The sequence below is a fragment of the Nyctibius grandis genome, chromosome 15 (genome assembly GCF_013368605.1).
Source record: "Nyctibius grandis isolate bNycGra1 chromosome 15, bNycGra1.pri, whole genome shotgun sequence".
NCBI classification, from domain to species: Eukaryota; Metazoa; Chordata; class Aves; order Nyctibiiformes; family Nyctibiidae; genus Nyctibius; species Nyctibius grandis.
The window spans coordinates 929871-953244 of record NC_090672.1 but is presented as its reverse complement, the minus strand read 5'-3'; the positions used below and the strand labels follow the sequence as shown (position 1 = coordinate 953244).

At 45.7% G+C, this 23374-nt stretch overlaps 1 protein-coding gene across 1 annotated transcript in view; it reads right to left on the bottom strand.

Annotated features, from left to right (window-relative positions):
* The window catches only part of MAP2K4 (mitogen-activated protein kinase kinase 4), a 110256-nt gene that overhangs the window by 36084 nt on the left and 50798 nt on the right, over window positions 1-23374 (bottom strand). The window contains exon 3 of the mRNA XM_068413315.1: window positions 8610-8784. Within this exon, the coding sequence (XP_068269416.1) occupies window positions 8610-8784 (175 nt within the window). The remainder of the gene's footprint in view (window positions 1-8609; window positions 8785-23374) is intronic.

Here is a 23374-nt window from a genome sequence, read left to right as displayed (position 1 = left end):
AACTAAAAATCTTCACCTCTAGGTCACTGGTTCAAGACTGTTTCACAGAAGTTCAGTCACATCATTGAAGAAAGCCTGACAAGTTTTATTATTCTTTGTCTTATGTCTACACCATATGAAGTTCTACAAACCCCTGCTGAGATATCAAAGGCTGAACAGATTGAATGTCTCTTTCTAGGTGGCACACCATCAGCACCACGTGAAACGATAAAGCCATTGCTCTGACCTCCACAGAAGATGATGGATGACAAAGCCACCATGGGGGGACCTATGAGGAACAGTTTAGTCTCTCACTGAGATCCTACCCACTTCTCTGAAAAGTTTATCTCTTTGGTGAGGAGCAATATCAATAGGAGCTTTTCTCCATACTGTAACTCACATCTCCATTCTGTGCCAACTCCACCTCTCTGTCTCCAAAAAGCCTCTTTCCTGATCATCTGGGAGCCTCCCCAGCCCCCGCTGCATTCTCCTTGCATCTGCATGATCCTGTCACACCCATTCCTGCAGCGTGCTCTTCAAACTCCACAGCTTCCCCTGAGAGCATCTCCTCCCACCTCTGACATTTCCTTCTTTGCTGTTACTTCTCCAACTCTGCAAAGTATGTGAAATACATGTCGTATGGAGGAGGCGATTTTAACAGCACCCCAGAACAACACTGAACCTAAAGATTCCTCCTTTTTCCAAACACAATCTCCCCAGGGAGGAAGAGAAAGGGCTGGCAGAGGACGCAGAGGACAGACAGTGGGTTGGCTATAATGCAGAGCACCCAGACACAGGAGCCAAAGGACACCTTGAGAAGCCAGCATGGACTCCCCAACAAACACTACTTCAGGGAGTGAAGGTAAGGACATGATGCAAGATTGGGAGGCTTCATACAAGAGTGCTGGAGACTGGCAAGTTCAGGAGAAGGGGAAAACTATCAGCAGCAGCATGCTGCACAGCGCTGAGCTGGGGTCAGCCCAGGCTGGAAAAGATGGCTTTGTTTAGCTGGAGCACACCAGGGAGTCTGTTACATGCCAGCAGTCCCAGTTCACCAGCTAAGGAACGAATGTTCACCAGTGAAACAAGGAAGAAACAGCAAAAGGTGACTGAAGTCAACAGCAGCCACTACCCAAATAGCACATGAGCCGTAATGATGATCTGCTACCTAACTCCAAGGCAGAGTGCAAGACACTGCAGCAGCTCCCACAGATAGACTCCCCCAAGAACACGGGAGATGGCAGGGAAGGAAGACACAAGGTGAGGCAACAGCCTGAAGACACCATTTAAGACGGGGATGGACAGGTCTGACTTAGCTTCAGGTCTTACGTCTCTCAGCCTGGTCACTCTACTGCATGTAGTCACTGACATGGTCAAACAAGCCACGTAAGGAAAAAGTGTTTTTTTGTAGTAGAGGCTTATGAAAAGTCTCATTTTTAACGGTTCCTTATTGGCCTCAAATTTAAACTGCATTAAATCCTCCAGGAGAAAATTCTCCAGCCCTTTAAATACAAACCCAGGTTAGGACAAAGCTTTCTGATATCAGGAACAAGAGCTCTGAAGCTATGCCCTGGGCAGCATCAACAGCAAAAGGATAAGCTAGGCTGTGGATTGGACCGCTCTCAAACCTAAAACCAGACAGACCCCAGAAACCAGATCCAAAACAGAAGCGACATCACCCAGCCCCAATACGCACACGAAAAGATTCAGGTGCAGTGGGTAGCGACCAGTTAAAAAAAGAAAAGGAAAGGAAAGAAAAGGAAAAAAAAAAAGCTATAAACACCAAACTGAAATTCAGCTCCTTGAGCTGAAAGACAACGCAGTGCTGTCCTGCGTACAGGGCTCACACGTGTCTGCAGCAGAAAGCACAGCACAGCAGTGCTTGATGGTGTCACCGTAGGGCTGGTGCTCCCTGGGGATGGCAGGGACGGAGGACACCAAACCAGCAGGAAAAAGGGGTTTGCCCACTCGCTGCTGAGGACGAGAGTATTTACCTACCCATCCGGAACATAGTTACTGCTGACAGAAGTATGTCAGGTCTTCCACTGATCACAACTAGTTTCCCATCTCCTGTTATAAGGTCCTCGCTCGCTCTCACCATTTCCTTCTAGCCCTTACCCATCCACGCCTTTCCCACTGCACTACCAGCAGGGCTTGGAGCACTGGTTTCCCCAACTCTCGGCCAGCTACCCAAACAGATGAGTGAAACAGAAAATTCTGCTCAATAAACCATAAGGAGTCAACTTGGGAGGGTGTACCTAATTGTGGGAAGAATGGAAATGATGATTTGCAATAAAGCCAGCCTGCAAAAAGCCCCAAGACTTCTCTTCAGAAGTCATATGGGAAATTGGAAGGACAGGGAAATTTGCCCCTTGACTGAGCTTAATACACTAATATGTCATTTTGGTGGGCTTTTATGGGCTATCAGGCATCCAGGTAAGGATGGATAGATTACGGAGGTACAAATAAAAGTTAAATTTCTGCGCTCAGGGATATCTGATACTTCACAACCTATTTCAGCTGTGAGACTGCCACCAGAGAAAACCTGTGAGAGCCAAAGGCATGAACATCTGTTCTAAAGCTATGGATGAGAGAGTAAGCACTGACTACAAGGCAAAATGATGTGAAAGAGGCACTGTGCTCTGAACAAGAAATGGCTCTGCAGTTTATTGGCTTCTCCAGGAAGAACCCAGATCTTTTATGGACACCTCATAGGCTTGACATTCCGCTGAATTTTATGTATCTCTAAACCAGCACCGTGGCCAGCTTCTCTGATTACCCAGCTGATGTTGAAATTGCTTCTGATTTTCTTAGGACAAGTTTAGAGTAGAAGGAGGGGAAGACCACCTGTAGTCTGGTCAAAAAGGCTGCTAGACTAAAGAGAAAACAAGAAACCAGCAACAATATCTGAGGATATTGGTTGGAACTGGAGACTAGACTAGGCAATATTGCAGTGTGGGATTAAATCAGTTAGGCTGATTTATACAATAGATATTGGAAGATACAGACAATTCTGGTATATGGCTGAAAAATCACTACATCTTTTGTGGTGGGGGAAAAACAAACACAAGGACTGTGGACAAAAATGCCCTCTCCCCAGCTGGCTTACTCTCCTAGGTGTAACTATTTCTGACAGAAAAAATAATTCAATTAAAAAGAGGTGCAAGGCATTTCTGTGGGGCCATGACAAGAAGCTTGAAGGTCAACCAGAGCACAAACCGCTCTACTTGTCTCTTGATGGTCTACTTTTCAGCCAGTTGAACTGGCTAAAAAGAAATAGGCAGAAGCTGCTATTACTGAACGCTAAATGTTGGAGGTGTTCTCTGCTGTGGGGCTGAAAGGGCCTGCCTGGCCCCTGGGGCTAGGGGGGCTGAAGGGGAGGAGTGGGAGGGGAGGGCTCCTGCCAGCTGCCTGCGGGCTCAGGACATCACTGCCATGCTCGGGCTCCTGACCCACACAGGCACCGCCTAACAGATTAAAGGTTGCTTATTTTAAATACTCATTTATTTATCTTGTGAACTCTTCAAATAACAAACTGTTCTAGCCTTCAAGAGGCCTTTTCAAGTACCCTGGCTAATAAAACCCACACCAGGTATTACAAGTAGAAAGCAGAGTGTCCTGCTCCAACAAGGAGAACACTCTCCAGCTTTCGTTCCAGTTTGGGCTTTTTTTCATTTATGTATTTTTACATCAGTTTAGAAAAAACAAGTATGTCTAAGATCTTTTAAAGCCCCTTTTTTGTGTGCATTATCACCAGTGCCAGAGGGAAACCTCAAGACAGAAAGAAACCTCCCAGCTGCTGGGGGAGCTTCCCAAGAAAACCATTTCACCCAAATAAAATGTGGCTCCTCTACGGTTCCTCCCATGTGCCAAGGACAGTCCTGTTCCTTGAATTTGTGGTACCCTCATGAAACAAGACGCACAACCCCCCAGAGCAACTGGGACACCACCACGTGGTGATGCTGGAGGGCAAAGACAAAAGGGGGCTGGAGACCCACAGTACATGCTGTGAAGCCTCTAGGATAAAACCAGGAGTGACGGCATTGGAGCAGATCCTGAGAGGGACCAGGGCTCTCCGCAGAGCGAAGCAGCCCAGGAGATTATTCATAAGTCACTTATAAACTGCCACAGACTGGACAAAAACAGACTAAAGAGAAAACAAGAAACCAGAAGCAAAGTCAAAGGACACTGGGTAGAACTGGAAGCCAGACTAGGCAATATCGCAGAGAGCTGGTGCTGGTGGTGCAGGCAAATGATGGCTAGAGCAGGTCTTCAAGGAAAACAAGGAGCCCAGACGATAAACCTGCCAAGGAGGTGAGGAGTTAATGTACAAACTGGCCTTGCAATTGTGAATTTGCAGAGACAGAGCTGGCACTGGACAAAATTGGGCTGTTCTCTTTCCCACCTGGATGAGTTTTGACCTCACATGCCAATAAATCCTCAAGAAAATGAATAGGTTTTTTTTTCAGTGAGAGGAAGACCGCAACGCCAGCTGACCCAGAGCAAACAGGGACTTTGCATCTCTAGGAAGATCTGAGACAGGAAGGGACCTAATGAATAAGAAGATTGTCTTTTATTAAGATTTGGAAAACATAATACAACATTTTCCAGGGGCAAAAACGAGAAAGGTTTGAACAAAAATCCTCTGAGTTGGATTCCTCTTTCCTTTATCCTCTCCTGATGGCTCTAGGAAGAGGCTCTCTCTGGCAGAACAGGTAAGGGATGCAAAAGCACTGCACCAAAGACTGCAAGTGTCTGCCTCTGAAACCAACCCGCTCCGGCCTCCAGCCTGTTCCTGAAGAGGCACATAACGTCTTTTTGTTATTTATAGGTATTCACAGAGGCACAGAATGACAAAGGCTGAAGGAGAGGGAGGAGCAGGACTGGGGACAAGAGCTCATCATCCCAGCCTCTCCCCAGCAATGCTCTGCCAGCTCAAGCTTTGCTGCAGTGGTTTCACACCAGCAACACGACGAGGCTCATTTTCCTCCTTTGCTGCTGACGCTCGAGCACAGATTTCTGTGATGATTTCTGGATGAGCTTTCTGACTCATCCAGAGGCCTGGCAGCCCTGCCCGTGCGAGCAGCTAGACACCCTCATTGAAGGTGCCAGGATTACATCTGCCAGGACCCATATGTTGGTTGATGAGGCCAAAATGCATAAAAGGGAAAAATTAAAGAAAATGGTGCCTCCACCTGCAGATCTCAAGTTATTTCAGTGATATTTCAGCACTCAGGAATTATTTTCCTGCAGTGGTAAGAAATAGAGACAGGACGCGTAGCAAAAAGGCTGTGCTCGGGGAGCGCGGGGTGCCCTGCGGCACTGGTGCCACACACACCAAGCAGGGAGAAAGCAGAAGGCTAAGCTAAACCACACTTCAATGTGGACTGTTCCTTATGCAAAGCCGTGAGAGGCTAGAAAAACCCAGAGGAAGGAGCTGGAAACAGGATTTGAGGGTAAGCTCCGGCAGCCGCATCTGCTCAGGCTGAGAGGTGAGCAGTACGAGGGCCCAGAGGCACCAGGCTGCCTTGGTGCTGGGATCAGCCAGAGGAAGACTCCAGCACGGGGGAAAGAGCAAGGTTTCACCCAGTCTTTACAATATAACTGCATCATGCTTGTAGAACAAAGAGGATTTGAATCCGTCTGCGGCAGAAGGGGCTGACAAGCCACAGGGGATGCAGCCTGTAGCCGCAAACAGGACTTGGCCCTTCCAGAAGTAGTAGGGTAGGAAGATACCTGACTGTGCTGGAAATCTGCAGCAGTGGTAGTAGAAATTTGGGTAGTGGTGGTGAAGGATGGAGAAGCAGCTGGGGGAGGCCCCTGTACCAATTTTCTCTGCATCTAATTAGCAGCTTCTGGAGCCATCTCTGTGTTTCACTCATCAGTACAGAAGAGCCAACAACTTTTGGCTTGCGGTCTCCCCATAAAGCTATTTTCTACTGCTGAATGTCCTTCCAAGGATGATTTGCCTGCTGCACTGATGTTGCTCTTGGGGAAGCACAGGAGAGGGACAGCAGCACCAGAGACATTGGCTTCGCAAACCAGCTAGCTGCAGGTCAGCGTTCCTGATACCCCGCATGCAGCATGGTGCCACACCACGGAGCTGCAAGCAGGTGTCACTGAGATTGTAGCCAAGATCTCAAATCGCTAGACTGACATGTTTTCTTGTCCAACCACCATCCCCCTTCTAAACCTTCCCAGCCTTCTCTTGCAGAAGGGCATCATGCTGAAGGAGAAGAAAACAAGTTAAGTTCCTGCCCTGTAGAGCAAGGAGAGACCATGGAAAGTAGCTGGTTTCCCTGAATACAGGTGGCGAGATGGGACTTCAGAAGGCAACAGCTCCGCAAGGTGTCAGGACACCATAGGCATGAGGAAGGCAGAGAGAGCAGGAGGTGGACAGCCCCAAACACAGAGGGCCCATAGGGCAGATCTAGATAAAGCAGGAGCAGGGAGATTAATGCACAATCTCAGCTGCCCTAAAAGCAACAGCAGTCTGAGAAAGAAAAGGCTGAGTAGTTTGCGATGAACGAGCCACTAGTCCAAGCTCAGCCCCATCCTGAAACCTCATCTCAAATAACTACACCATCCCAGCTGTGGAATAGCTGCTGCTGCCTTGGTGACCTCACTTAACTGTTCCACCCACAGGTCTTCCTTTGCTCAATTTTGTGTTTTATCCCCAGTGGGACAAACAGAACAGGCCCTTGCCACTAACATTTCAGAAATGATGTGGTTGCCCAGACCCACCAACCTTCCTTCTCCTGCAGGCCTAGACACGCCCGTCCAAGGGGAGTGGGTTCAGAGAAGAGAAGGTGGCACCATCCCAGCCCACAACTTTGACATTTCAAAGTTTACACACTGTAAACCTGTCAGGTTTTATTTGTTTCAAAGCGAGCCCCCAAGCCCAGCACCCCCCTGGGGCTCAGACCACCTCTCTTCCCTTGGGAAAGCCAGCTCAACAGGCTCTGCCATGTAATCTCCAACTGCATGCTTCGAGAGCACGGCATTGGTGCCTTCTGCCTCCCACATGGCAGCTGTACCTGCATCACAGACCCTCAACGCTGACAAGATTATCCTACAATGCTGAACATCCCTTGTGCAAACACAGTCTGGGACCACAGGATTTCTGTGCCAGCAGACGCACCTCCTTCTCGGTGATGTTAGCTAATCCAACAAAGTGCTCTTCTCAGCACAGCTGTACCTGCTGCAGAGCTTCAGATCACAAAGGCACTCAGCTATAAGTATGCCTTTTTCCTACCCACAGCTGTCATCACTGTAGTAGTAAAACTACAGTTACTCAGGCCACACACCTTAGGTTTGAGAAGCTGGGGGTGCCCAGGCATCATTTCAATACATAAGTGGTTTTCAACCTGTCATCTGCAAACTCCATCTACAAGTTCCACCAAAGGCAACTAAAAGAAACAAGCCTTTAGCTACAGGCAGCCTCTAGCTCCACTGGAGACTTTTAGGGATTCAAAACCAGGTTGAAACACCACTGCACGGTGATCCAAAACACTGAGACCTGGCCAGTGATCCCACTGGGGTGAGCAAGTCAATACTTACTGGAGAAAATCAAAGGATGGTGGTTACTCCAATAACCTGACACACTAGAGACAAGTGTGAATTGTATTCACAGCAGCTAGAGCTGGGGCTGAGACTTGTCTACCTGGCACGTGAGACCAGCAGGAGTGAACGCTTCCAGATCAGATCAGGGAATGTTCCAAAGAAGGCAGAGAGAGTTGGAAAAGAAAGCAACACAAACTCCTGCATAGCTCACTTCTACTCTTTCATGTGAGCCATGGGAGCACTTACAGCTGATATCCTCAACAGAGTTAAAAGATCGATGTCATTAGCTAGCAGCCAGTAGCAAGCAAAGAGAAGGACGAGAGAGAGAATGGCTGCTGCCCACCTCACTCAGCTCGATGGACAAGCAGCTCCTCAAAGATGCCCAGTGAGCAGCACTGCTGCAGCAAGACAAAGATTACTCCATATCACCCAGCTGGGGAATGAGGTTGCACATTGTTTCTGGTTTTAAGGTGAGTTTTTTGGGTAGCATAAGGTAGAAAATGGACAGTCCAGAAAACTGCTACGCTTTCCATCTCCAGAGCAGGTCCAGCATGGCAAGCACAAAGCCAAGACACTCCATCACACATAAGCAAGAGCAAAACACTCCCTAAAAGATGTCCACTCCATTTCAGCTCCTCCTGGTGAGGCTACACCATGGCACATGCTTATATAAAAAGCAAATTTTAAGTCTCTACCTTATTTCACAAAAGACACCGAGAAGCTATTAGATGTCAGCTTGTGCCTACCACCAGCCTAGACTGTGTCTGAACCAGTGACCCAGAGGTGAAAGGCCCATGCCCCATTATCAGTCTCCAGAGACATGTGATCCCCTCAAAACAGTAGATTCCTGACAGGCATTTTCAAAAGGGCACAAGCAATTATGAGAGTGTCACAAATCACTTGACAATACGCCCATTATACAACGCATTTTCAGCACATAGCAGCCTTTACACTAGAAATAAATAGAAAAGAGCAGTAGATGGGTGTTCGATGGAAGAACATTAATTCTCCATCACATTTCATCCCTAATGGACTGAAGTACAAACGTAAGTATGGGCATCACCTACTTTAACTGCCATAATTTGCCCACTTGGTTTGTGGACCATTTTGTTGACAGAACCATAAGCGCCTCGTCCAATTTCTCCAAGGTCTTTCAAGTCCTCTGCTGTAAAATCCCAATGTTGTTCAGGGGAAATCTTCAATTTTCCTGATGATTCAATGCTGTGTGTTCTCAGTCTCTCTCTGTCAAAAATATTGGGAAGCAATTTTTCCACATTTTAAATAGTCTGTAAATTTCTCTTTTCAGCACTTGATTAAACATTAGAAGAGAGTGGTTCACAAAGGCTACAGCAACAATCTGACTCCACGAAGGATTTTGGTTGGGGTGGGGGGTGTGGGGGTGAGGGAAAATGTTAAATCAAAAATGACATACAGTTGCCCACAGCTTCAATTAAGGATAAGTTTCTCCAGCTGCGGCATAAAATTCAATGTGTCTCATACAGTAGAGTCATTCTAATCACTTATTTACACAGTTCTTTCTACTTTGCACAAAATACATCAAGCTTCAAGCAGGATCTGGTGACATGCAGAACCAAGAATCTGAAGAACACTCCCCAGCCCCATCTCCCCACAGCTTCTGCTGCTCTACACCACCACACTCCCAGCAACTGTCTCTCTTCTAGTTGGGTTTCTATGCAACACAGGCAAGATCTTCTGTGTGAATCAAGGAGACTTTAGAAAGAGTTTGCTCTTAATGGAAAACTGCAATTAATTTAAAAAAAAACCCCAGCATTTTAGGTAATCATTTAATTTATTCAAAAACAAATAAAGAACCAATCATTTGTATTTATAAAGAACAAGACAAGTTGCTTGTGACATATGAAAACAAAAACTGACTGTTCAAGTGCGTCTTTACCAAACACCTAAATAAATGTTCTTGGGCAAACACTGCTCCTCCTGAAGCCAGGATTCGTCCAGGTAAGAAGCAGAACCATGCCCAAAATTTGTAGGACAGAAGAGGTTCAATGGCTGTTTTAAGGTGCCCCCAATTACTCATTCAAATGCAGCAACGCTATCACTGAATTAGCAGGAAATGCACAAGTATTTTCAATGCTTTTTATCTTAAAATGCCATGCAAATTTTCAGTTTTTCATTAATTAATTAGCTGGCTCACACTTCTTGGGTCATAAAGTAAGCCAAAAGCCTGAGTTTCCCACTTTCAAGTAGCATTAACAGCATCAGAAGACACTTCCCACTGCAGGGCACACTGATCTCATGCAGATATTAAAGCAAACAGGTACTTCTCACCACCTTGTGTTCAAGGGACATTCTGTCAAACTCATCCCTCGGACTCTGATCACTTCTCTTGGGTATTTGATCAAGTCACCACTCGCTCGCCCAGGGTCCGGCCAAATGAGCATTCTATCAAATAAAGCTTATCGAGTTTATCAGCCAGAGGAATAAACACGCTACGGCTGACTCCATGCTGATAAACACAACCATTAGTCAACCAGCAGCTGCAAACGCTACCGTTGGATGCGATGGTGGACCCAACCCTGACTTCTATCAGGTTTTATTTGGAACCCAGGTTTTGCAAGGGCAATGAGGTCAGGTCCAAAGGTCAATTGACTGGAGCAGCTATGGTTCAAACAGCTTCATCTGATGCACTTCAGCTTCTCTGTGATGCTTTGGTTTAGCACTTTCCGGGCCTTGAGCAGCTGCATGTCCTGAACCCTTGACCTGTTCGATGAAGAGCCTTGCTGAACACCTCCTCTCTCCACTTGTGTGCTGTGCCTGCCCTGGTCTTTCCTGCTCTCTAACCTGCCTAGCTTGAGATTTTCAATCTGCTGCTCCCTACAGTGTCCCTCCACTGTCTTCAGGAATAATTTGGGGAACTTGCTGATAGTGCTACAATACGGCACAGATGTGATGGATGCAGCAGCCCAGGGAGGCAGAGGTGGCACCCCTCTGTTAGCACCATTTACATATCTTTGAGTTTCTGTGCATAATAAAACACTGCATTGAGTGGGGCTCTCCATAGAATTTGCTTACTAAAAAGCAAGGAATGAAAATAAGGCAGTAAAATGACAAAAAAAAAGAATAGAAGAAAAAAAGAAAAGGAAAATATGAAAAGCAAAGAAACATGACCTCCAGGCTTGCCAGTCTTGCAGACAGCTTATGTTGGAAGCTGCACGAATCAGCTACTATCTAACTGCTCGACCATCCTATTTTGTCAGTACCATAAAAATAGTTCTTCTTTTGACGGAAGAAGGTAGGGGACAAGCATCACACCGAGGCGGCACGGGCACACGGGCATTTCCTGCCTACCTCCTGCCAGCTGGCAGGCAGGAAGAAGCACGACCGTTGAGAGCTAAATCTTGTTCAAAAAGGCAGGGGAAAAAAAGGCTGAGAAGTGCTACCAGGAGGATGAAATGTGAGATTCGATTTTCTGAGCAAACCCTTTCCATCTCTTGTTTCAAAACAGTATTTTACATTGAAATCCTCAAAGAGTTAAAAAATTTAAATGCTGATGTGGTTTATTCAAATAAAGCAATTAAACCCATCTCCACTCTTCCCCCTGTCTGTTTTTTCTGCCCAGGAAACTTTGCTTTTCTTACCCTACATCAGAAGAGAAAGCAAATTTGAATTCATTATTTCCTTGCTACACAAGAAGCCTGTTTCTCCCCAGCTGTAGTGTGAAAGCAGATCTGTGCCATTGTTCCCGCAGCTGCAGGATGGGTGGTGCGAGAAGCTGGGAAGAAGATGTGAGCTAGGGAACACCCCCTCCGCTCTGCACCGAGGGCCTCCTGCAGATGGGTTCTGGCGTGGAGCAGCGGAGCTCCAGGGATTTGGATCGAGATGTACCGTCGCTGTCCACCCACAAAACCTCGTGTGTTGGAGCTTGGCTTAATTTCCATTATGTATTTATGATGCCATCTGCCTTGTATTGCAATCATAGTTCCTGCCTATCTTTTTTTTTCAAATACCCAGGGAAATGGTCAAATAACCAAATGACAAGTTTGACAGAGTGACAGACACTTTAACATAGATTTTGCTCATTTAGCTAATTTGTCTCATGTAAACAATGCAGTTTTCCTTTAAGCAGCATGGCCTATCTTAAGAGTCAGCAACTGGAATGCAATGATTACTTTTAGCATCAAAAAACTACACTTTATATCAGGAATTTTTCAGTGTAAATCAAAATCCCAAGCAATTTCCATGCCAAGAAAGCAGCTTAAAAAATGCAAATCTAGAACATGGACTCTCTGCATTGATATAAAACAGGAATTTTCTGGTGTAAAACTGCGTGAGACAATACGAACACAGAAATCATCGATGTAGTACATCTATTACTAGATTTGCACTGCTGCAGATATATGAGGACATAAATCCACAGGGTGGACATGCCCCCAGAATACAAAAAAGCCTACCTAAACCCTGCACTACACCCTAGTGCACTGGACACTACATCAGCTTGCTTCAGAAAACAGCAGGGTAACCACACAGAACAGTGTCTAGGGAAGGTGAACAGGAATTAATGCCCAGTCCCTGCTTCTGCCACCGATCCGCTTTCAGTCCCTGTACAGAGTTTGCACAGATGTGATCAGACATATGCCTCCTCTTACCATTTCGTTTTTAAGCTGTGCAATCCAAGTCTCTCTAAGGCTGGGAATGTGGGCAAAACTGGGCATATATTCTCCAAATGATCAGGATGTGTACGATGGACTTGTGGGGCTTAATGTATGATTTAAAAAATAAAATAAATAGCTAAAGAGGGCTAGATACTCCTCAAACAGGTAAAAGTAGGATTTTCAAATGCACCTTAGGGACTATAGCTCCTGATGACTTGTCCAGGATTTGAGCTTCCAACTCCCTGTCTTGTTTTTTGAAAAGTTTTAAAAGAAAAAAAAAAAAAAAAGCTGATAGGCTCAGGAGGTCGTTGCAATTACTGCACTTGAAAGGCACCGAAGTATCTGTCTTACTGCAGATTGTTACTACGCTTGTCACAGCAGTTATTCCAGGGATTAGGAGCACCAAGCAAGACAACAACTCCTCCAAACAGTTGCCCTTTGTCAGAAATGAAAATGCTTGTGGGTCCAGCTTGGCCGGAGGCAGGCGGACGGCTGGCGCCAGGCACTGCGGCCAGGCCAAGGACAGGGTCACACATTCGGGGCGGGAGTTGCTCATTGCAAGCTTGGCGAGCTAGACCCACACAGGAAGGTCTGCCATGGCTAGAGGCCCACTAAACCTCCTGGGAAGAACCACAGAGACATTGGGAAGCTCTCGGACAGGCTGTGTTAGTTCCCCGAGCCCTGCTGTTAGCACCGAACTGTTTAACTTTCTAAAAGAAGCATTTTCTTGGCCTGAAAAGGAAGGACCGTGGGGAGAAGCAGAGAAAAGTTGGTGGATTTTTTAAGCAACACTGAAAGTTATCAGACATAAAGCAAGGCCAGAAAGATGCTGTAGGTAACTACCTATCTCCTCTTTGTTTAACTTCCTTAAGAGTTCTGCAGGACTCAAAGATGCCCAAAAGTTGAGGTATTTTGACATTACAGTTGACATGAATAAAACAAATCTGCAGAGTCAAAAAGATCCAAGCAAACCAGCTGTGCTTCACAAGCCTGCCTAGTGCTGGATTCTTCTAGGAAGTCTCCCATTAAAGCTCCTATATACACTACGGTTAATGAGAATATATCCTACTTCTCCACTGGTTTGGTAAAAGCTGCTTGACACAATGGGACTTTAGAAACTGATTTGTGGTCAATCAGCCAAAGGAATGCCAAAACCTAAATCCTAACAAAAAAGCTTCCATGCAAACTGCAGGGTTTTAACAACACTGCACTGTTTGTAACTTCAGAGTAAAACCACAGCTTATGACTTCGCCTAATATGTTCTTACCAAGTCTTTCAATTAGCCTAGAGAGCTTGTAATGCTTCTATCTCAATGTCTGTGTTACTTACAAAGCAGTTTTCAGACCCTGCAGGCTAACACTAATGAAATAGCAACCCTAGTTTAAATTTCACTGGAGAAAGTCTCAAAAAGAAATGTTCCTTTTTTTTTCTGGAGGGCTGAAAATGTTGGTGCTCTCACAAATCTTTCACATTCTCGCAAGAAGAAATTTCTGTTTCCAATAAGCTGATGGGCAATGGCATCTTTGCAAGAGGGGCTGAACTAAATCGGTTTTGCTCTGGCCCATGTAAGCTGTCCCGAGGCTTATTATACTAAATAACAGTTTCCTAGATGAGAAAAAGAATTACAGAAAATGTGTCAAAGGAAGGAAATGATTTAGTTTTGCATCTCTTACCTACTCAGACTAAAAGCAAAAGCACACTTGCTCCCTTTCATCATGACCAAGTGGCAGAAATTCTCCCCAGCATTGCTCTGGCTTTCTATGCTCCTCCAAAACTTTAAAATAAAGACATTAACAAAGTGTGGAAGATTGAACAGCCCCTTCCACTGCCCTCAAGACTCGGTCCAACACACTCTCAAGGTCCAAAGAGTCTCCCTGACTTCAACGGGGTCTGGCTGAGGCTTTTAAAATGTCAATATTTTGCATTAAGCTCCCCTGGTAAACTACTGAGTTACAATGGATTTTGATTAACCCTGCCCTTGACACGGAGGAAACCCCTCAATTCATCGTGGTGAAGCCTGTACCGAATTTAACCGAGCACATTAATCTCAAACTCGTTTTGATTTGGACACGAGCCAGACTGGAGCACATTCACTGAACCCACTACGCCTGGGCATTCAGAGCTTACACTGGATTCAAGCATTGCAGAATAATACTGGGAAACCTGAGCTAATTAATTTAAATAACCCTTCTGAGAAGGCTGGCTCTTTTTCTGAAACATTACATCTCCTGAGCCATGGTCAGCTACCCGAGAAAGAGTAGGAAACAGAGGCACAAACACATCCATAAGAATCAACAAAAGAACCCAAATACACACTTTAAATAGTTTGCAAAATGATCCTGAGATGCAATATCATTATCATTACACAAAAATCACTCAATGGAATGACGCTATTTCTGAGACAAATTCCATTACTTTAATAGATGCCATTTTTGTGGGTATGGAAAAGATTTGACAATGGCTAACAGACAGTTAAGCTTACTGTAGCCTGCTGGAAAGTTTCTGGATGAGGTCCGCTTCTCTCCTTTTGAAACTGAACGGGATAATGTGATTACTACCCAGGGTTGCTTGTGTATCACTTCAGCCAGGAAAAGTTGCGAAAATGACAGGAAAACACGGTGCTGTTATCACACAACACAATAACGTATAACACAATACTCAGCTAGTCACACTGCTTAGCATAAGAAATTAGCTAGGTATTTGTCTTCCAAATTTTGCCTAAGCAACCTCCCCTCATCGGGAGCAATGCAGCATTAGATGGTTTGAACTGTATTTTAACTTATTAAATCATAAGCAATTTGTCTTCTTACAGCAGTGGCAATTATTATTTCCAACTGTATTATTACTATGATTAGAAACATGAATAATTGCATTCAACTGACTAACCGAATACCCAATGTTAGGTGCTGTTTCCTCGAGGCACATTGACCACCACTGCTCTGTTTCTCTTGTGGTCTCTAAAGCAGAGCTTACTAAAAATGTGGTGTTTTTTTTTTAAATCTAGCTTCCATCCTGAATCCACCAATCTAGGACTGGTGGTCTCTCCCAGGTGGGCCTGTCATTCATCTTATCGCCTCTCAATTAATAAGTTCGCATGACTTGAACAACTACATCCTTTCTTATTACCTCCAGAGCCACACAACTGACAGATAAATGAAGGTTAATTACCACTCTGTACTACGAGACTTCGCTATGAACAAAAATCAGGCTCTGGATCTCTGAGTCTCTCAAGCTGTCCAGCTTCAGAAATCTCCTTTCTCGATTCGAGGACCTGTTATCTCCAAACAGTCCAAGTAGCTCAGGCAAGCTGTGCTCCTGCTAAGCACTTTGTGGAGGGCACACGGAAAACAAGCACTCAGGTACTCGTACAAATAACCAGTGCAGCTATCTATAAATGGTGAGCAATGCAAGATTATGGTTTTGCTCAGCTCCTTGTTGGAAACACTTGAGAGAGGTAGATAATGAGCACTGTTATTTCAACTACATGAAACGTTTTTGTTTCAACTACTCTAACAAGCAAGTTTTCTAATTTAAACTTCTGTATGTCATAAAATTCCATCCCTAGTCCAGGAAAGCTAAAAGCTCTCCAACTTCTCCTTCGAGATATACTTTCTATTAGAGATTAAAGAAAAAAACAACTTTGGGCTGCATCACAGTCTGAAATAACCTGAAATTCAGTGTTAAGAATGTACCTGGCAGCGCTTTTTTTCCTATGGCAGACAAGGACAGATGAGAGACAAAGAAATCACCTAACTGCAAGACACTTTCAGAGAGATGCAGCTATCATAAATGTGGTGACCAAAAGAGTGCTCATAACAAGACTAAGTAGAGCAAATGTGGCTTGCATTTTTGAAGTGCCCCTTCTCTAAGACATAAGACTCCAACAGGCCAGTGAAAGCAACTGCCTGTTGAAGGTCCCCATGCTCCACAGTCTAGTAGTATGGTGAGATTTTAAATGTTGATCTCCTCCGAGATGGCTGTGTGGGGCACAGTTTTCTCCACTGACTCTGAGGAGCCAAGAGGAAATTCTCTGTAAGCTCTGTAAAGATGGTTACAGAAAATTAAGAATGCTGTAAGGAGTTAGGTTAATGGTTCCAGAGAATCACCTTGCCCATCTTTCACTCATATGAAATACCCAGCTAGAACACCAGAGAAACAAAACAAACCCAGCTGGATTATAGAGAAGCCCCCACACTCCTCAGAGAGGACAACCACCTTCATGCTGCTGTAGCCAGAGGTATTTGAAACAATCACTTTCAACTGATCTGCACTTGTCTCTGCAAAGGCGTTAGTTACGTTGGGCATGAAGGACCAATTGCTCATCCAGATTTAGTCCAAGCATATTTCATAAAGGAGGGAATTAAGACAGGCTCAAAGAGAAGACCATTTACGGTCGCCATAATCCACTGTAGACTGGCTTGGCCATTTGTTCTTTCTTTTCTGAGGTTTCCCAAAATGGAGGGACCTTCACAATGGGAGGCAAGAACGTCCCACATGAATCTCAAAGATGATGTTTGTAGTTTTCACCAACATAATACACCATGAATCCAGTTAATCTAAGTGTTTTTCAGAAGTCAGTTCCTCAAACGAGCAGAATGGCAAAACCAATTCAGCCCTGCAGGCCAGACCCTCCTCCATCACGTCCATCCAATCCACCACAGTGTCCTTTCCATGAGCTCTTTGTACAGCAGCTGTTTTTCCTGGGTTGCATCCTGTTCATTCAGTCCAGATGTCCTCCACGGTACACGCTGGAAGTCACTCATTTAAGCAAAGGACAAAACCAGAAGTTGTTGACTATGACCTGTGGGGTCGAAGCAGTCTGCAAATCTGCAGACTCTCCTCTCTTTATTCTCCGTTTCTTGATGTGTATAGAAGACAAAAGGGATGATTGATTCCTCCAGTGTGAACCCACAAAGCAGAAGAATCGGTTCACTTCTCCGTAACCGGGGAAAAATGCAAGATATTTTACTATGAAATGGTGATTAATGTCTGAAGAGATAAAGGATGTACTCTTGCTCTGAAGAAACATGGTGTGATCCCAAGCATGCAGAATAGCAATGAACAAAGTTCATTCCTACAGCTAGCAATGGCAGTTGTTTATTGGGGTTTCCTGCAGGAATGTGGTTTGCAAGGTCCACATCTGGAAACACACAGTTCAAGTCCAACTTACATCTCAGATATGAATAGTGGTGGTCCATATATAAAATCTTTTCTGACATTTCTGTATGTCACACAACCAGCAAAAAAATGTCTGTGACAGACCATCTCAGATTAACTGGAGTCCAACAGTAACAGCCACTTAGGGTCAGAAACCAGATATACCATCTATACAATGCAGCACAGACCACTCCTATACACAGGCACTAAGTTCAGACCAATGTGTAAGCGATGTCTTACTTCGTTATTTGTAAATAATTATTGAATAATATATTTATCAAAAAAACAGGTAGCGATGAAACCTGTGTGTGTGCGCATACAAACATACATATTGAGAGACGTTACATATAATAATCTGCTTCTTCCCATTTTCCTCTCCAAACACCAGATGATTTTGCATATGAAGCTGGCAGTTACTGTATTTGCCCAAGAAGGAGGGAACATGGGGATATAGGCTCTCTCCAGCCTCAGGACTTCATACATGTTCCAGGAAACCGGTCCCTGACACATACTGGGTCGGGGCAATCTCAAGCACAAATACAGGCTGGGCAGAGAATGGATTGAGAGCAGCCCTGAGGAGAAGGACGTGGGGGTGATGGCTGACAAGAAGCTCAACATGAGCCGGCAATGTGCGCTGGCAGCCCAGAAAGCCAACCGTGTCCTGGGCTGCATCCCCAGCAGCGTGGCCAGCAGGTCGAGGGAGGGGATTCTGCCCCTCTGCTCCGCTCTCGTGAGACCCCACCTGCAGTGCTGTGTCCAGCTCTGGGGCCCCAACAGAAGAAGGACACGGAGCTGTTGGAGAGAGTCCAGAGGAGGCCACGGAGATGCTCAGAGGGCTGGAGCACCTCTGCTATGGAGACAGGCTGAGAGAGCTGTGGATGTTCAGCCTGGAGAAGAGAAGGCTCCGGGGAGACCTTCTAGCACCTTCCAGTACCTGAAGGGCCTACAGGAAAGCTGGAGAGGGACTTTTTACAAGGGCATGGAGTGATGGGATGAGTGACAATGGTTTTAAACTGAAACAGGGGAGATTGAGATGAGATATTAGGAAGAAATTCTTTACTGTGAGGGTGGTGAGAGACTGGCCCAGGTTGCCCAGAGAAGCTGTGGCTGCCCCCTCCCTGGCAGCATTTAAGGTCAGGTTGGATGGGGTTGGAAGCAACCTGGTCTGGTAGAAGGTGTCCCTGCCCGTAGCAGGGGGCTCGGAACTAGATGATCCTTTAAGGTCCCTTCCAACCCAAACCATTCCATGACTCTATACAGGATGGGACACCTATTGCCCCTGGATCAATCCCCAGCTCAGAAAGCCAGATTCATGGGTCTAGAAGAAAAGAAGCTCAAGGAGAAAGGCCAGGAGGGCAGTCCAGGCTCTGAGATGTTATATAAAGACAAGCAACAGCACCTCCTGCTCCCTGAATAAATTTTAACTAAAATCAGTACAGTCTGATATGTTTTCAGAGCATGCCTTACAAACTGGTGAGTTCAGATACAGGGATGCTCAATTTCCCCTCTGGTCTTAGCAGGACAGCAGCAATGTGCATAGCTCAACAGACCCCAGGGGCACCTCGGGATGCAGGTAACAGGTGCCACAGGATATTTTTGATCAAAAAGCTCAAGTCCCAAAGACAGCTCATCGCTGGAGGGAGGAAGTGAGAAATTTTGGCAACTTCCAGTTCCCATTGTAGATCTCACCTGTACTTCTTAATCATAAGAAGTTACTGTTGAATGTAGATAATCAGACCATGGGAAGGCTCAGAGATGGCAACACATCACACTTCCTCTATGAAGTACAGAATATGAGTTTTAGAAGGTCTTACAGAATTTACCAGATAAAATGGTAAAGCACAGACACACAGCTCTTAAATTACTCTGAAAAATATACCAACAGATTCAAATGTTATTGAGAAGTCCAGCATGAATGGAGCTGTGGTCTCCCATTTTCTCTCTAACCCTCCAGAGAAGATTAGGGTATTTTGGTGTCCTGAATGCTTTTTAATTCTCCATGCACCAAGACTTACAACCAGTTTGCATATAAGCATGCACACTGCTGTCCTTGCTAGGGGATGCAGCACCTAGAAATAAAGGAAAGGAAAAAAGGAGAGAAAATCATGCTTCTGTTATCACAACAGTCTGAAGGGAACAGAAAAGCTGATACAGACTCTGAAACTACTTGACCTACTTTCACTTTTCTTAAACAAGCATTGCATTAGTAACATCTTCATGTGAATTATGCAGCTATGCCAGGACCAGATGTGTCCTTCCTGACGTGTGAAGAGGGCTGTAACTCAGGAATCCCCAAGGCCTACTGAACACTAAAGCGACAGCTCTGCCCCTGCCAGACCCAGCGCCGCCTCTGAACCGTCGGGACACAAGCAGCAGAATTAAATAAAACTGAAATTCTTAAACCACACCAAAGCCTTCGTAGTCTGAAGCTGTCCCCCATCTCAAACACAGCAAGGAGACTTGGGGAAATTTCCAACTCTCCAATGGTCAGGACGACAGATGTTTCTCAAACCGTCTTCCCCATTAGACCACGTAAAACATTACTAAAGCGTTGACCTCATACTCAGGTTTATAAACCTGGGCTTCTTAAACCAAGCTGACTAAGCAAGAAACACAGTCACCCCTGGCTCTTCTCCAGGCTCTGGAGCGTGACAGGTACCTCCAAAGCAGGAGCTTGGTCCTGAGCAGGCTGCAGACACCTGGCTTTTGCCATGAGCATGGATGGAGTCAAGGATGATGACTCTTAACTTATGAGTCTCAGGGAAGGATCTGGCCAGCCACAGGTCACCCATGGAGACATGTTACTAGATAAAGGGTAGGCAGCACATCTCACTAAAAGCCAGGCACTAGAAGGAAAGTCTACAGGATACTTCTACCCAAGGGAGACATCACCCAGCTTTGCTCTTCTGTACAGCCTCTCTGTGTTCCAATGTGCAGCCACACTGATGCAGATTTGATGGCAAATGAAGTCAGGTTCAGTTTGAAAATTAACATTTCCACCTCACTGCTCTACCTGATAATTCTCCAATTTCCACCGAACCAGAATGTTTCGCCTCCCTGCACACACCATTCAAAACTCAGCAGAAAAAATATGGTTGTCAAGTCAAAAGTGCTGATCTTCAGAGACTCTCCTCAGACACCATCTCACTGTCCCTGAAGCAGGAAAACCGTGGACAGTATCACTAAAAACACCTTCACAGGCAACACAGGATGGTAGCTCTGCCTCTCTCCCTTCCCACCTTCCCTTGCCCAACACACTGGTGAAAACAGGCCGGAGGAGGCACTGCGAGCATCAGACATCACGCCTTGAATTAGGAAACGCTGCAAATTCACACCTCGGTGTGTCTCAGACATCTGTGTGCCAACTGCCAGGGCCTGTGAGTGGCCGGGGATGGCCATGTCCCCGCAGGGGCCTGCAGAGGCGTGGGGTCCCCAGGTGGCTCTGGGCAGGCGCAGAAGGCTCCAGCCTCCCCTGCCTCCGGATAACCCCCGCTGCCACCACAGGCTCCTCCTCTGCTCCCACCACCCACCCTGCTGTCCCCGTCAGGGCAGGACGGGCCTGGTCTTGGTGCTTTGGAAGGTAACTGCCACTGTCACCATCTTCTTACAGCCTCTTAGCCGTCGGCTGCTCTTCCCCACCACGGCAGGGACGGGCCTCCCTTGCGCACCAGGAACCAGCCCCGCTACACACCGCACGGCACACCGAGAGGGTCATGGCTGCAAGGTTGAAATGCTGCTCCCAAATGAGAGGCTCTGACCACGGCTGTGTGCATGCAAGAGCCAGGAAAACAGCTCCTAGCTGCACCGGCAATGGGACAGGTAACACAGAGCTAACCTGTGGGGCGCAGGTCATCAAAGATCCCTGTTGAACTCCCTACGCCATCACAACCTCTGGCCTAATCTTTATCTCTTCCAAACTACAGCACACCCCAGCTTCCCATCTGCAAAACGGGGAACGTGGAGTTTCGTGCAACCATTTAGGTTTGCAAAGCTAAATCACTCAACACGTGTGAAGCACTCAGAACCCATGGGAGGCAGATCAGTATAGAACATGGGGTTGTATTTCATTTAGACACTGAAACGTAGGTGATTAGGTTTCCAGAAGTTCTGAGGAACCCAGGTCCCAACAGTGTGGCAGGAAGCTAGATGCTCAGCACCTTTGAAAAATGAATGTGAATGAGCTTAATGGAGATATAAAAGCTCCAAATTTTGGTTCCAGACACAGAAGGCCTAAATTCGGAAGCAGAGTGCTGAGATATTAAAACCCTTGCAGAAAGAAGAGAACAGTCCTACCAGGGCACTGATGCTCCAGGGGACATGGAAGTTGCTCGTGAAGTTTGTTTTGGAAGCAGATGACACAAAGGCTCTTCTGTAGAGCAGGATTAGCACCTTATAGAAATTCCAAAACTTGGAAGAAAAAAAAAAAGACCTTAAGGCAGCATGTTCAGTCAAAATCTCACCCTAACTTTGGTAGCACCTTCTCTGAAGAGGCAATCTACTTGATGTCTGAGATACTGAGCATGGGCGTTTTACAAACCATACCACCTCTCTGTCACCAAGGCCACAGAGGTCACTGGCCAAATGAAATTGTAAACTTCTGGAAGAAACAGGATGGTTAAATACAAGACAAAACTCGTCAATTTGTCAGGAAAGCTCCTGGAAAAAAATTATGTTTAAGAAACACTGCTCTAGCACTTAACCTACGGTGGTGTTTGTATTAAAAGTGAAAGCCTGTTTTCCAGACTCACTCAAACACTAAATGTATTTGCTGAGTCCTTGGAGGTACCCATTTCACTTGTATGTACTTGAAAATACAAGCAAGTTTCCCAGAGATCACATTCAGATAGTGCAACCTTAAGGAATTGTTGAAGAATAGTCACAGAAAAATATTCAAATTCTTAACTGGTACCTTTCACACTGAAACCTGTCTCTTAAGGCTTCCAGGCATCACACCCTGCGATGGGAAGGTATCATGCAGCAGAAAGGTGTCAGAAATCAGTAACAATAAAGATGTGAAAGGACTGTGATAGAAATAGAGAACAGACAGAGAAAATATTTATAGGAAAATTCACACAAGTAATTGTGAACGTGCCAATTAGGATATTCCACTTCAGTTTTTAATATTTTTTAGACAAATGGTAGTAACTCTCACAGGTTATTTCCTAATGAACTCAACCAGCTGTAGGCTATGCAGCTAGAGAGCCTGAAATCACATGCCAGAAAGGTTTGGAAAAGCATAAGAGGAGACTAAAAGAGAAGCAGACACTTGAGAGAGACTTTGGGACAGCCAGAAAAATCCTTTCCAGGAATAACGACAGTCCCTGAACTATACAGAAAAGAAGGAAGCAGCACAGTCTGACGTGCAACTGGAGCTCCATTTGCTTTTGAGGAATCCAACCCTGAAGGTCTATTAAACTAACATCTGCCAACACACTCCTGGGGTATCTACCTGGAAAGCATGTGACTCTCCCAGGCGTCACAAGAAGAAGGTTCACATGGGGCATCTCTGGAAGCTTAAGTCACAATGAATCCATGAAGACACCCACATGCTACAGGCTATGGAGTCCAACAGGCCAGCAGAGAGTTCAGAAGCTGCGTTTGTGAGCATTAAAAGAGGTCATTTCATTTTGTCACCTCTCCAGATGAGACTGCAATGCTCTGGGGTGTTCAAATTCTAGAGAGGTGGCACCTCTGACAGTCAAAGAGACTTCCCAGCCAGCAGACAGGATACTCGAGCAGCAACATGCTGCGAACCAGGTGTCAAACAAAATTCTTTGTGTATGCTCATTTCTTAGCAGATGGATTCTGAAGTCAAGACCAAGGCATCGCTGCACCAGAAGAGTACAGTGCTTTCCAGAAAACTGAAAAACTCATCTACAGCCAACCGAACCACTTGGTTCAATGGATGCCAACACAACACAAAGAGCTGCCAGGCAAACCTGCCGTGCACAGCTATACAGTCACATCTCACCACATCATTCCCGTGTTAGTGTTATTTGAGCCTCCTTTCAGCAAAGGCCACCAGCTGCAAGTAGCTCTGTAGA